This window comes from Capricornis sumatraensis, chromosome 5 (genome assembly GCF_032405125.1).
Source record: "Capricornis sumatraensis isolate serow.1 chromosome 5, serow.2, whole genome shotgun sequence".
NCBI lineage: Eukaryota > Metazoa > Chordata > Mammalia > Artiodactyla > Bovidae > Capricornis > Capricornis sumatraensis.
The window spans coordinates 65,823,022-65,839,023 of NC_091073.1; the positions used below are offsets into that span (position 1 = coordinate 65,823,022).

The 16,002-nt window shown below is 46.6% G+C and overlaps 1 protein-coding gene across 1 annotated transcript in view; it reads right to left on the reverse strand.

Moving 5' to 3' along the window:
* Nucleotides 1–16,002, reverse strand: part of EEPD1 (endonuclease/exonuclease/phosphatase family domain containing 1) — a 122,869-nt gene that overhangs the window by 14,072 nt on the left and 92,795 nt on the right. The window contains exon 4 of the mRNA XM_068973159.1: nucleotides 914–1,024. Within this exon, the coding sequence (XP_068829260.1) occupies nucleotides 914–1,024 (111 nt within the window). The remainder of the gene's footprint in view (nucleotides 1–913; nucleotides 1,025–16,002) is intronic.

A 16,002-nucleotide genomic window follows, 5' to 3' on the forward strand; every position in this document is an offset into this window, starting at 1 on the left:
TTTATAATGGTATACTAGAGATACAAACGGGCTTCCCACATGGCTCAGTGGTAAAGAATCCGCCTGCCAATGCAAAGCCACAGGAGACATGGGTTTGATCCCTGGGTTGGGAAGATCCCTTGGAGAAGGGAATGGCAACCCACTCCAATATTCTTGCCAGGAAGATCCCACGGACAGAGGAGCCTGGTGGGCTATAGTCCAAGGGTCACGAAGAGTCAGACACAATTGACATGAACGCAGCACCAACACCTAGTGATAAAAATGTAACATCTGCATTTACAGGAAAATTTTGTAATCCACCCATAATTAACTATCAGGAGCCTTTTTAAAAAAATTTAAAACTCTACTGATGTTGAATATTTCAAGTGAGTAAAAACTGGTCTTGAATATGATATGCGGGAGTGAAAATAAATACATAGAGAGACTTACCTAAACCCATATGGGCAATACTAATGAGAGAAAATTCAAAATTAAAATCTGCTGAAAGTTTCCACAGATCATTTCCATGTGCACAATTCTTACCACTAAAGCAAATATTTCATGTATGAATTAAGTGAATCTGAAGTTCTCAGTCAATGGACAATGGGCTGTCTACAAACTTGGCAGAGGCTGGAACCGTGGAGAAGGGATTAGAAGGACAAAGAACAGAAATACCCCATTTGCTGCCTTGGCTCCAGACAGGATTTCTCCTCTCCTCCCAACACCCCAGCTCCCATTTCCGTCTGGGCAGCAGGCCATTCCTGATCCAAACAGGAAATAAGAACCAGGGCATTTTGAAACAAATGGCAAAGAGCTAAAAAATGGGCAGAAATACAACATTACATCAAGGATGTTGGCAAAGGAAAGATTTTAAACGCCTGTGATTGGAAAAAAGAAAATGGAAAGAAAATCCCCGTTCTGCAGATGAGGGTACCTTTGGGAGCTGAGTTGAGGGCGTCTCTGAAACAACGGCCTTCCAGCATCCCCGGGGCCCTTTCCACTTGCGGATGTTGGGCAGGATTGGCTGGTTTAGCTCCACACAGAACTGTAAAGACAGAGAACACGTCGGTGTGAGTTCCCGCCTAAAGCAGTTCCTGCTGCAGGCAGTCTGCGGAGCCAGAAAGTGCAGGATCCTGACTCCTCAGCTTGATTCAGACACTTGTCAGACCTCGTCCTTGTGTCCTCCGAAGCCAGGGTTTAGGAAGACCAGGATGACAAAACAAGCCTCGAAAATTAAACAGCAAACTGTCCACCGGTGAAATATACAATTATCACCTGGAGAATTTTAGCTTAGAGCAAACCATTCTCTTTGTAGCAATCCACCACAAATAGTTCAAAAGCAGTTGTCAGAATCTTTTTAATCCTTGAAACATCAGTGGTTAAGGTCCCAGGAGAGTCTAGATCAGTATCAAATGCAGAGGGAAGAACATGGATACATGGTACTTTCCCACCACCGTCAGAGGCACAAAAGCAGACCCCCAGAAGGTAGTCAATAATTGTGAAATAATTTTGAATAGAGACAGGTGGTCACTAGACTTAATGTCATGGTCATTTCATAATTATAAAATTACCGGATCACTACGTTGTACATCTGAGACTAATACAATATTGTGGATCAATTATACTTCATTAAAAAAAAAAAAGTACCCACTGACCCTCCCTTCGCCAGGCACCACCATATGGTTCACCTTGGTTTTCCTCTGAGAAGAAAGACCTCTCATGGGTGGTCACTATGCCTCATGTGTGTTTTCAGGGTGGGCTGCTTTTTGTGTACGTGTGTTTCACCAATATAGAACTGTAAGGTGACTTTATCATCAAGGCAAAATGAAATCATACAGACAACGTATTAATAAAATGAGGGGTTGAAAAACTACAGGTTTCAGAATCCATGGGCCAGTTCCTCTAAGTCATGCCTCAAACACAACCCCATCTTTTGGGGCTGGTTCTTTTAAAGGTCTCCAGAATTTGTCAGATTCGGGCTGTGTTTGAGATGCTCTGATACCTGGTACTGCCCCTTCTGGGTGACACCTCCTGTCCCTTTACTTCATGCACCTTGGGTACCCTACTCAGCCCTTTCTCTGCCTGGTCCTACCAGCCAGTCTCTGGGCTTCCTTTCAGAGGCATCACTGCCATCTCCTCAAAGAGCCACCCTTAGATAACCTCAGCCCCACAGCTTCAGCTTACACTTCTACCCCAAATGCCCCCCAAATCTGTACCAGCAGCTCAGATTTCTCTCTTGAGTTTTGAATTATATTTTGACTTCCTTTTTAACATTTCCATCAGAAGATTTCCACAGAAGTACAAACCCAGCAGGTCCCAAAGAACATGCCGTTCCCCTCCCCAGCGCGCATCTCAAGTCCTGGCACGAGCATCTTTCCAGCCACTCTGACTCTGCCCTCTCCTCCCACAGGCTAGTGCTCCCCAGGCCACATGCAGCATCACGTCTGTCTGAAGCACCCTCTTTCTGCTCTCCAATCCCACTGTTATGGTCCATTTCGAGCTCCATATTCTCCCACCTGGCTCACTGGCATAGCTTGTTAGAGGTCTCTCTGCCTCTCTGTCATTTAATCCCCTCCCATCTGTCCACTGGGTAAGCTGTGATGGCTATGCTGACACACCATCCCTGTGGTTCTCAAAGTGTGGTCCAGGACCCAGGAACATCAGCATCACCTGGGAACTTGTAGGAAACTCTCTGGCCCCACCCTAGGCCTACTGGATCAGAAACTCTAGGGTGAGGCCCAGTAAATGTGTTTTAAGAAGCCCTTTGGTGATTTGGATGCCAGCTAAGATCTGAGAACCACTGCACTTGCCACTCCTCCCTAAGCATCTGCCTCAGATACAGGTGTTGTGGGCAGAGAGCGAGTGGTCTGCTGGGAGCCTCCTTCAGGAATGCCTTGGCTGCAGAGAGCTGCTCTCATACCCTTCCTGGGCAGTTCACGTCCAGCAGCTGAGACAGGCCAGGGTCTGATGGTCTGGTCTTTGCTCTCCTGTTGCTCGAGCTCTAAGAGAGAAGATGAATCATTTCTCTAGTGACAAGCACTATGGAGGAAACAAAACTGGGCGAGGATGGAGCCTCCTGGGAGGGCTACTCTAGATGTACACGGTTCTAGGAATCATGCTGCTTTTACAGTTACATGCTTACGCGTCTGCCTCTTCCCGGTAGTGGACACCACAAGAGCAGGGACTGTCCCCAAGTTGCCTTTAGAAAGCCCGCTTGCCAGAGCATGGTGCCTAGTGATGCTCTATAACCATGAGCTGGTAAGCCAGGAAATTTCAGAGACGATCACCATCCTCAAATCCAGGTATGAGAGACAAAAGGAGGAATTTCTTCTTGAGGCTATTTAAGTAACTGCTTCGATCTTAATCTGACTTTGAGTTTGCCTGGGAAGGGTTCTCTCTGGGATCTGGTCCTCAGTGACTTTTATCCATTCCCCTTTCAACACTGCCACGGATGGTGTTATTCCCAATAGGGGGACTTCACCCTGGATGAATCCCCATAGCCAGATGGTCCTGGCTGGTGGCCACCCTTGGGTAGGAAATGAAGCACTCTGGAAAATGCATGCAAAATTCATCGACTGTAGGAATCCAGCGATGAAATGTATTTCCAGAGGGTCCAATTTCCTGCTGGGGAATCATTCACTTGCTGAGTGATCATTAGAGCTGAATCCAAGAGGCATTAAAAAGGAGAACAGCTCTCCAGTGTCCATCTGGTACCTCACTGCTCTCCACATAGGCAGGCCTGAACCTGGCTGCTTGCCTGCATATCTGAGGATGCACCCCAGGAACCTCTAGCTCTTAAAAAGCCCCTGAGGTGATGAGCCAACCAGCTCTACTGGAGAGCTCCAGCCTGTGAGGCCCTGCTGTGCTGGGGAGAGCAGTCTGCAGGCAGCCAGGCAGCTCATCCTGACCCTCGCAGATCAGGAGAGACACTGTCTTTCACGCACGCCTCTCTCAAAGATGGGGTCTGGGGACAAAGCTTTGTGCTGGTTCAAGCATGAGCATCAGTATCACCCGGGAACTTAAGATGCTACCAAAATTAGTGTCTGAGTCAGACCTGGCAAGCTGCATTTTCACATCCCTTCCAAGTGACACTGATTCAAGTTTAAAGCTGGTGTTATGGAATGAAGGAAATACATTTTCCTTTTCTTTGTTTTATATTTAAAAGTCTTTGCCTCACAGGTAAACTCTGGAAGACAAGGAACCATGATTCCTGAACCTTAAGGGTCACCTGTATTTTGTAGATCTGAAGCCTTGCCCTTGATGTTTCTCTCAGCCCTCAGAGTGGACTATGATCCGTCTCTCTGCCTTCTTTTTCAGTATTTCTTATGTTACTGGAGACAATTAATAATATAAGGGGGGCTTCCCCCTTATATAAGAGGTAAAGAAATCTGCCTGCAAGGCAAGAGACGCAGGAGACCTAGGTTCGACCCGTGGGTTGGGAAGATCGCCTGCAGGAAGAAATGGCAATCCACTTCAGTATTCTTGACTGAAAAATTCCATGGACAGAGAAGCCTGGCAGGCTACAGTCCACGGGGCTGCAAAGAGTCAGACAAGACTGATCAACTGAACACACATACACAATAAAATAAGGGACCAATGAGAACAGTATTTATGGCTGAAAGCATTCTATCTCATTTTTCATGATCAGCATTAGGTAACAGGTAGGTATTTTCTTCAATTTCTAGAACTGAAAAAAAAATTGCCACAATTAAAAATGACATTAAAAAAAAGAGCAAGAAAAAAATTACCAGCTTGACAGTTCACAGCAAATCTAAGGAGGAGAGCACCTTTAAATCGTTGCTACTCAGTGTGTGGACCATGGACCAGTAGCATCAAGATCACCTTGGAGTCTGTTAGAAATGCAAGCTCTCAGGCCCACCCACACCAGTGCCCTGGAACCTGCACTGTCACAGGATCCGAGGGTGCAAGTTCAGCAAGCTTTGAGAAGCCTGCTCCAGAGACCCGTTGTTTGGTCCACACCATTCCTATTATCCCACCAACAGATCACACTACCAGTCATTCAGGAGGTAAGTGCAGCCCAGAAATGTTAGGCCCAAACATAAGTGAGGTGAATGCAAGGTTCCACAGCTGACAGGGTTTAGAGGGAGGTGTGAACTGAGGTCTGTCTCCTAATGCACCACCTCCTGGTCAGAACAGGTGGACCACGTGGGGCTGGACACGCTGCAAGGGGTGGGGCCAGCCGGCCTTTACCAGTCCTTAGATTCTTTCTCCCAAACATTTCAAAGGGAAACAAAAGCATCCTCTGAGAGCCCTCAACCTGAATTCTGCCTGAAGTTGAATTTTTTTTTTTTTTTAAAGAACAACTGGTTCTCAAATCTTCTGCTTCGCCCACACACCAGAAGAAAGAAAATATACTTTAAGCAAAAGTGGCTCCCAAGGGCAGAATGGGTGGAAATGGAAGGGGCAAGGTGGGTGTGACTGGAAAAAAGCCTCCCAGGTAACTGCACAGATCTGCCCAATCTCAACACAGGGCCCTTGCCCAGCACCTGTGTTTCTAAAGTCCCAGGGGCTAACCCATCACCTGTATTCAGCAGAATTACACCAGCTCTCATTTTAGACCACAGGTTTGCCCACCCCACCCTGACTAAGTCGGAATCTGAGGTTAGGGCCAAGCTGTGCACTCTCAAGTTCTCCAATTTTAAACTAAAGCTTGAGAAGTTCAGAGGAAGATAGATAATTATTGTTTTTGAACTTGGTCTTTGCATTTTTAATACCTGTGGTCAGGAAAGACAATTTGTATTGTTCAAAACAAATAAATACCATTTCAGCTCTCCCACTCTGCCCTGTGTAAGCATCTGACCGAAGTCCTTTGCAGATCACCCTGTGAGATAAAGGCACAGAGAGAGCCCAGCCCCCGTATATACACAGGCGTGCAATGGATGTTTGTTGAATGAATGAGTAAAGGCATGTCTCCTGGGGATCCCACCTTAGGCTTTTCTGTCCCAGGATAAATTACAAGAATCCCTCAAATGGGCTGGACTTGTTTCTTGAGCTTCAGACCAATTAGGGGGTAATATCAGTCTTTAGTATGTGCCCCACAGTTGGCTACTCAGATGCAGAACTTGACTGTCAAGGCCAAATTCACCCCACTCTCTGCTTCAGCTTGTCAACAGGGAGCCTAAGTCAGACCTTTAAACTCCAATCTACAAGACGTCCAAGTTGCTGGCATTCAGAAATGTCAAATCCTAAAAGACAGGACTCCTTTGGCTGTGCTTAGGATGTGCTGCACACATCAGGTCTGTCTGGACCAGCTGACTGTTCATCTCTGCAGAGACAAGAGGTTCCAAGGCTTGACACCAAACTCTTTCTTGGTTGGTGGACTTTTGGACTTCGTTTATCCCTTCTACCCCTCTCCCTTCCTGAAATGCAGACTCCTTGGTTCATCTTGTCCTGACCAGTAAATAACAATGGGAAAGGGGTCCAACCTCACTAAGTGCCTTGTGCAGCCACCACCAAGCTCCGCGGTCACTTTATCTTCCCCATCCAGTTAAGGTGAAATGAAACCCTGGGCTCTGGGAGCTAGTTACAAAGAGGCACTGCTAGTGCTGACCATACAGTCAGCTGGAGACAGAATGTCAGGAGGACAGACAGGTTCTCAAAGCAAACTCCAGATGGTCGCCCTTCTCCTGCTTCCTGGATGGGCAGCAGGGGTATGTTTTCATTTGGAATCTGCAGGGCCAAAGTTCCAAATGAAGCTGCTTCACTGAGCTGGCTATTTCGGGTGCTCTTCTGATTCTCGAGGTGACGTCTCTTTGACCACTAGCTTTCCACTTGTTCCCACCCATTCCCTCTGTGCACTCAGCAGCAGCTCATGGAAACACAGCATAGTGTGTGAGTCAAGAGGCACAGGTGCCTTGAGAGGATGAATGGCCACCATAGAGGAAAGCAGCCCTGTCTTATTTGTTTTTTAATTACAAAAAAATGGTTTTGGTTGCACCACTTGGCATGTGGGATCCTAGTTCCCCAAAGAGGGACTGAACCGTGCCCCCTTACATTGGAAGCATGGGGTCTTAGCCACTGGACCACCAGGTAAATCCCAACAGCCCTGTCTTAAGCCAGGTGAGGTCAAGAGACTCAACTTTCTCTCATTTGAGTACTACCAGAAACAGAACAAAGGACACAGACAACAATTTCTTGTTGAAATGTTAATAGTAAGCAAGGGCTTAGCTCTGCCAGGATCGTCAAGCGCATGTATGTTATGGGCAACATTAGAAGCCTGAAGATCTCTGGGTAATCTGTCAGTGATCACGTGGAGGGTGAAACCACGGAAACGTCAGTATTCTCTCAAAGAACACCAAGTCGTGCAAAAGCCGAGCAACGTCTGCATGCATGGTAAGTTGCTTCAGTTATGTCCGACTCTTTGTGACCCCACGGACTGTAGCCCGCCAGGCAAGAATACTGGAGTGGGTTGCCATTTCCTCCTCCGGGGGATCTTCTGGACCCAGGGATCAAACCTGTGTCTGTCTCCTGCATTGTCAGGCATGTTCTTTACCACTAGCACCACCTGGGAAGTATTAATCATGCTTGGCCTTCTAACGATAAGCCAATTACCAAGTTTTCTGGGCATATTTAGACTTTCAGATGTTGACACTTTGCAAGGCCATATGGCCTATGGGGCAGCGATGCGCTCACTTATTGCTCTGTCCTAATAAGTGCTAAGTGCCTTAACCGTTCTTAACCATCTTAAAGGCCCTGGCCTCCTCTCCCCAGAGCAGGGCACACACGCAAAATGTAACATGGACACAGAGCCAGGGCAAAGAGTGTCTCTCCCCCTCTTTCCCAATCTGTATGGAAGAAAAGAGATCAATCCCACAGAGCCATGACGAGGCGTAGTCTCACCTCTGCTCCAACGCAGACTCAGGCGTGTATGCCAGAGGGGAGACAGGTGCAAGGTATACCAGACAGCCATGAGTTTGGGCCCCCCAGGATTGCTCGGAGCCCCTCACCCAACACTGCTGCCGCACCGGGTGCGTCCGGGAGCCTTTCCCAAGGGCCCAGGTGTCTGTGGAGGGAGCGTGGCCATTCCTCTGCCCCTGGGGGCTCACTGAACAACAACCATGTTCAAAAATTGAAAGAAAGAACTGGGCTCGTTTCCTTGTAGCTTTGGAAGGGCAGTTCAAGTTCTAACACTGCATGGTTCTAGAACGCTAGGAGGAGAGGCAAAGAGGAAGGTGCGGGGAGAGAACTGTAAGACTGACAGGGGAAATACAGTGTTCTCAGAAACATTAAAACCCTTTCTCCCTCTTTCTCTGTGGTAATCGCCCCATGAACTCCATAAAGGAGCTGACTGCTCTGACAGCGCATCACGTTAGCTTTCCAAAGGCTTTCTCCCAAACGTGGAGAACGGATCTCATTCTTTTGAAAAAGAGCATCTGCCCTCCTTAATGTGCCCTGAGTCCCACCTGGAGACTCCTTGCTAAACTGCCTAACTAAGAGCTTACGTTTCCTAGGCAGTCATTCTAATAGGTTTAAGTTTGGACACATCCATCAGTTGTAAGAAAACATAGGTGGCCAGTAATTCCCGACCAGTTAGCTTTGAGTCCTGTAAAAAGGAGAGCCAGAGGCCGAGAAAGGGTGGGGGAGGGATGAAGACCAGCATTTATTAAGCGCAGCGATTAGGCACTGTTTACACATTATCACATCTGATCCCAATGACAATCCTGCGAGGCAGTTAATAATGCTCTCATCTGACACGTGAGGAAAGCAGGGCTTAGAGAGGGACCACAGCAAGGTCACCCACTGCTGGCGAGTGGGATAAAGTCCAGCGTAGCCAACTCGAAGGCTCAAGTGCACTTCACTTAGGAGCGAAGTCTCAGAAAACACAAATTAGACCAACTGCCCTGTGAGATGATGTGAGTGTTTATGCACCACGTGTGTTCCAAATTTGGGATTCTCTGGAACTAAAAGCCACACCACCACCACCTCACCGCGACTGTCCGCTTCCTCACCGATGCCCCAGGTTACCTGGGGACACCGCCCTCCCGAGGAGGTCAACACATCAGAACTACAGCCTTCCTCCTGGTAGGGGCCAGGGACCAGCAGGACACACAGCCAAGCGTTCAGAGCTTTGTGGGGCAGCCCCTGCCCTAAAGGCTCAGGCCCGCCCTTCTCCATCCATCCAGAGAAGCAGTGGGCTTACCGCCCTCGCATCACTTGGCCCGCGAGCCCCTGCTCAGTCAGCGCCATGAACATGCTCTTCCTAGGGACCCGAAAGGATTCTGGAGGACTGTTCATCCTTGTTTAAACACTCCTATCATGCTGAGGAAGACACAAAGCAAACAAGGATGCATTCCCTCCGCCTCCATAACCAGTTCATCACCAGCTGCTTCTTCAGAGTCAAAGGGAGGGATATCCACACGCCCTCCTGTCACAGAGTGGCTGCCGGTTCTGGTAGCCTCTCCTCCATGCTCCCAGGAGCTCCTCAGCATATGTTTCCTGAATAAGGCGGTTACAAATAAGCACAGGGGGAGGAAGGGTACTTTGCAAGGCAGTTAGATTTTTTTTTTTTTTTTTTGGCAAGGGCAATTATAAAATGGAGACTAAGAGAAAGCTGAAGATTCCTGGAGATGAAGGCAGGTTAGGATGGGGAGTGAGAGGCACGGGGCTTGTCATCACCTCATTACCCCTTGTTTCCACCCTTCAGGGAAGCTTCCAAAGCTTCTTTTCTTCTCTAAAGCTCTTTGGATGCTAAGACTCTTAATCTGAGATGGCAGTTAAGATTGTATCAGTAATTCTGTGGCTTTTTCCCCTCCTCTTTAAATTGAGGCTTATGCTCTGGTATCAGCAAACACAAGCTCGTTATAGGACAATTTGTAAATTAGAGAAACAAAGAAAAATTTAAGCAGAATATCACTGTGCAGAGACAACGACTGCTAATACTTTTGGTGGATTCCCTTCTAGGATATTTCCTATGCGTTTAATTAATATGTGTATAGCTGATTATTCATAAAGACACACACGGTTTTGTTCTAATGGTGCCACAGTATTACAGACTCTTCCAAACTCTCTTCATGCACCATCTAACACACTGTCATGTGGACACAGCGTGCTAAGCCCCTAGTGGTGGATGTTTCATGGGCTGGGAGAAATTTCTGCTATTTAGGGGCTCGTTTCATTTCATTTCATTATAAACAACCTAAAATCACCTACTATGGTAGCAATAAAACCTTACCATTCTACCCTGTGCTGTACTTAGTTGCTCAGTAGTATCTGACTCTGCAACCCCATCGACTGTAGCCTGCCAGGCTCTCCTGTCCATGGGGATTTTACAGGCAAGAATACTAGAGTGTGTAACCATGCCCTCCTCCAGGGATTGAACCCAGGTCTCCACATTGCAGGCAGATTCTTTACCATCTGAGCCACTAGGAAAGCCCAAGAATACTGGAGTGGGTAGCCTATTGCTTCTCCAGGGGAACTTCCCAACAGAGGAATCGAACCAAGGTCTCCTCCATTGCAGGTGGATTCTTTACCAGCTGAGCTACCCAGGAAGCTCCTTATTCTACCCTATGTGCTCACAATGCTTATATCCACATGTCTAAAAAAGATCCCAAGTAAGTTAGTTTAAAATCATAATGTCTTTGTTTTTGAAAGTAAATCAGGAGGCTTTATTTTATTTTTTTCATGTACATACTTGTGATAAACAGATGGCAGCTCAGGGGCCTAGGGAGTGAAGACCACAGACATTAAGCCTCTGAACTGTGTGATTAGAAAGGAAGCAATAGACTGTTTCTTACATCTCTGATTGACAGAAGAGGTGGGAGTTTTCCTAGGTAGTTTCTTTCATCTGCAGAGAAACCATTCTCACCTTTATTTTTTCCCCTCTAGCCTTGTTTTAATGTCTCTTTAAGGATTTGTCCTGACATCAACCTGTGAGGACCCTCAGGTACACAGGGCCAGCAGATCACAAGCCAGAATTCAGTAGGAATGTTCACTGTTCACTGTGGGGCCTTTAACAAAACTGTCCAGACTCGGGACAGCACCCCCAACTCCTTCAATGGAGGAGTCCTTCCCACATTCTCAGTTTTTAAGTGGGTCACGTTCATTAGTTAAGGGTGAGAGTCTGAAGAACACAGACTCTGGAGAAAGGCTGGCAGGACCTAAACTTTGGCTCTGCCACTTACCAAGAGTTTTGACTTTGGGCAAATGGCCCCCTTGATCAGGCCTCAGTTTCCTCGTCTATTACAAGGGGACAGAAATCACTCCGGCCTCATGAGTCAGATATTTCTAAAACGGGGTGCACAGGGCTTGGCACACAGCAAGTCCCGTCTGTTTCTGCGGTGGTCATACAGACTGGGCCCTCCCTCAGTACAACACAGACGGGATCCTCAGCCTTGACTCTCCACACCCGGCAGCACCATTCCCCAAACACACCAGCTGGGGATGTGGGCAGGAGGAGGGGTTGTGGCCAAGCGCCGCCACACTGCACGCCAGAAGCTAGAGCCACCCAAACTCAGAAACAGAGATGGGACACTGTAGTGTTAATATTCATCTCTGGGAAAGAAGAGAATGGATGCATCCAATCATTCAATAAAAATGTAACTAGCACTAAGTACATGGGTATCTTGAGGTAGGCTCTGGAGCTATAATAGGAGCAAAAGAGTTGTGGTTCCCTGTCCCTCAGAGCTTACAGTCTGGAGATGAGGGTGTGGGGATAGCAGTGTAGGTACAGCTATTTTTTTTTTTAATTAAAAAAAATTTTAATTACTTTTAAAAGTTATATTATAGTTTTATTGAGATTATTTCAGGGCCAGATATGTAACCCATATGAATTTATTTCATTCTTGCAACAGCCTTCTAAGGTAGGCATTATTATGACCCTGTTTGATGGATGAGAAAACACAGGCACAGAGAGGTTAACCAGCTTGCCCAAGGTCACACAGCCAATAGGGACAGAGCCAGCATCTGAATCCAGGTCGTCTGGCTCCAGAACCCAAGTTCTGCATGTACAGTTGCCTTCTGTCTCTGGAGGCAGTTATGAATCAAATAATCATCCAAATGTAAAAATGCAGCTAGAACTTGTGCTGCAGAGAAATGGTTAAGAGCCTGTGGGCCTCCAAGATGCTAGCAGTGTGGGTGGAGGTGAGTTTGACTGAGTCAGGGAAGGTTTCTCTGAAGAGGTGAGGCTTGCGCTGGCAATTCCAGGATGAGAAGGCATTAATTAGGCAAAAAGGAGAGGCGAGCATTCTAGGCAACAGGGGTAGCATGTGTCAAGGGCCTGTGGTGGGGCAGAGCAGGGAGAGTTTATAGCACAGAAAGATCAGTGTGTCTGCAGCCCAGGTGGGGACGGGCAGAATGGCTGAGATGAGCCCAAAGGAATCGTTAGACACCTGGCCACGGCAGGGACCCTGTGGGATGAAAGGAGTTTCCTCCCTACCCTATGAGCACTCCTAAAATCAATGAAGGGCATGAAGAACAGATCTGCATTTGAAAAGGACATAGGGCTGCAGTCTAGAGTCAGGCTGGAGAAGGGCCAGACCAGGTAAGTAGTGCAGCAAGAGACGAAGGTGGCCTGACAGCAGGAGAAAAGTGAAAGTGAAAGGGGGCTCAGTCGTATCTGACTATTTGCGACCCCATAGGATTGTTGCTGCCAGGTTCCTCTGTCCATGGAATTCTCCAGGCCAGAATACTGGAGTGGGTTCCCTTCTCCAGGCCAGAATACTGGAGTGGGTTCCCTTCTCCAGGGGATCTTCCCAACCCAGGTCTTCTGCATTGCAGGTGGATTCTTTACCAGCTGAGCAACCAGGGAAGCCCAAGAATACTGGAGTGGGTAGACTATCTCTTCTCCAGAGGATCTTCCCAGCCCAGAAATCGAACCAGGGTCTGAATTATAGGCGGATTCTTTACCAGCTGAGCTACCAGAAAAGCCCAGCAAATGGGAGAGCAGTGGACAAATCAGAGAGATAACTAGAAGATAGCACAACTAGGATCAAAAGAATGAAAACAAATACGGGTATGTGAATGTTCACTGCAGCGCTACTCACAGAGCTAAAGACAGAAACGACTCAAGTGCCCACCACTTGATGGACAGATAAACAAGTGTGCTATTTCCATATGTTGAAACAGTACTGAACTACCCCCTAAATGATACCTGCTACCTCGTGAATGAGCCTCGAAAACATACGAGGGAAAGTAAACAGATCCAAAGGCCAAATACTGCATGAAATGTCCAGAACAGGCAAACTCATAGAGACAAAAGCAGACTGGTGGTCCCCAGGTGCCCAGGGGAGGGAGGGAGGTGGACTGACCTCTCCTAGGTACCAGTCATTTTTTCCTAGATGATGAAAATGTCTTGGAACTACACAGAGGCGGCAGCTGCACAGAGTAGTGAAGCTACTAAATGTCAATGAATTGTTCACTTTCAAGTGGACTCTTGATTAATTTTATGGTTTATGTCAATAATTTAAAAAGTGACTTCGGCAATAGACTAGATGTCTAAGATAAAGCAGAGGAACCATTCTCTCATTCAACAAATGCCATGTGCTGTTCTAGGTACAGCTGTGATGTTGGGCTGTCCCTGGATCAGGTGGGGAGTAGGGGAGCAGGAATAGTGCACTGGGGAGGTTGCCTCTAGACAGGGTTACCCCAGCCTTCTCTCCACGTGGTTATAACGCACGTGGGAGAGACCTGCACAGCCTGGTAATTCTTGGACTATAGAAGCCTCGCTGAAGCTTAAAAAAAGGTAAAATAAAAAGACAGTTTTAGGGCAAATAAAATAAGTCCTCTGTCCCAAATTAGACACCACACTTGTGAGTAATGATTGAAACTAATTATTCTAAGTGGAAGCAGTTCTGAAAATAGCAGAGTTTTAGACAATTTTTGTGGCTATTTTAGAAGCGAGCAAGAGAATTGCAAGCAGAGTTATGTACCCCATGTCAGAGCAGAAGCCCTGGGACGGTCATGCCATGGCTTGCACCCAGTATGCCACTCCACAGATCCTAATGTTTTTACATGGCTAGAGAAACACGCCAACCATGAAGGTGGCTGGCACAGAGTTGCAGCTGGTACTTCCTACTGACACACTGAACCAAAGACTCAACAGGAAACGCCAACCATATATATTACAACATTTTACTTGTAAAGCAAAAAGGCATCTTCATCAAGCAGATGTTAACATTTCCTAAGACAAACCATGGTGACTTAGCCAACCACAGTTCTTTCTTTTCTCGAGTCTCCTTTCCTCTTTGACATTTTCAAGTGAACAGGCTCGAAGAATAAGATGGGTATAGATGGGGGAAGGACGGTTTCTAAGCACCAACAAACCATCCCAACAGGTTCAAAGAATAAGATGGGTATAGATGGGGGAAGGACGGTTTCTAAGCACCAACAAACCATCCCACAGCACAACTGATTACTAACAGCATTTGTATTCATTAGCAAGAGAAAGGGTAGGGGCAGAGGGGGAGAAAGACAACATAAAAGGGTGGGAAACGACTACGTCGGTATTTAAATCCGAAGAAAATCATGGAGGGGCAGAACAAAGCTGGCACTTTGCATTAGTACCCCATCCCTAATCTCCCACACGAACACCTACATATTTTTTAAAACCCCAAGGATACATTTTCTCAATTCACAAACACTAAAGACTAGATCTCTCTTAGACTCATTCTACGGCAAGGCTCCAGCACTTCTTATATGTGTTTCTGTGAAGAACGCAGAGTTATTTAGGAACTGTCACATTAAACAGAATTAGGACTTATGGACCCTCAGGGAGACTGCTCTGGTGGCCATTTCTCTTATAAAATGCCAGCCTCCAGCTACATTCTAAATGGTGTTTATGCAGCCTCCCATCCTCAAGAGCAATACTCATAAAGACTTGCAAGCTGTGGGTGAAAGTATTACAGATTCACGACTTATTTTATTTTGATTTGCATTATGCCAAATCCTAGTCACTAAAGCCTGCATATTTCCTATTTTATTTCAGGGCAAACCACATAGATTTGATTGTTCTTTTCTGTGTGGGCAGCCAGGGATAGAAAGACCTGCAATTTTTCACTCCCAGACACTTCATGGCAGCAAGAACTATAGGCGGAAGTTCATGAAACAGCGTCCCATCTTGGAGAATGTTCTGAGACTCCTTGATTCTCAATTTTCTGTGCTAATGGGAGGGATGGAGAGACAGACCCCCAAACTATCTTTCAGTTAACTTCCTTTCTCATCATGTTTTTGGCCAAAGGAAATTAAAATTAGCCAAACTGCCTGATGTAGCCTTCACAGGCTTTTCAGACTCCCTTCAAATTACTGGAAGTGGGTGGAGTGACAGCTAACAAGACAGAGGGAAGTGTCACAGAGATCAAGCTGCACCCAGATGGGGGCCACGTGGATGCTAGGGCTGTGCCCTGCAGGCACGATGGTGGATGCCTTTACTGGCACGCTTGCCACATGCCAAGCACCACTGCTGGCTCTTCACACACATCATGGGATGTGACCATACCATGGCTCTGCAAGGGAGGAGTATCCTTGCTCAAGAAAGGAGGAATATAGGGCTAGAGGGGTTAAGATCACCCATAGGGCAAATGGCTGAGCCAGGATCCAAGTCCACGTCCATGAATGGATTTGGAAGCTACTCGGCTTCCAGATGAAGCAACTACAAGGAGGGCAGTAAAAGGGTCAAACTTGCATTTCAGGAGGATTACTCTGGTAACCATACAAATGAAGGACTGAGACAAAAATTACAGAGACCAGGTAGTAATTGCGTATGTTTTAACTTTTCTCTCCACATTCACAGTTTTTAGAAATTTCACTTTTCTAGAAAGTCATACTATAAATATCAATTAAAATTGGCTTGAACTTTATCAATACAGCACATGTGTAAGTGCACACACATACACTTTTCTCTTCATAAATGAAAGGTGATTAAGTGCTGTTACTAAATAAATTAAGCACCAAAACGACATTTAAAAATGTCCCTGCCACATCTTAACATGAAGGCTAAAAATAAGTGTTACTTCTTCTCTTGTTCACAAATACAGCCAAGCAAGCTAACTGTATAACAAGGATGTCTGG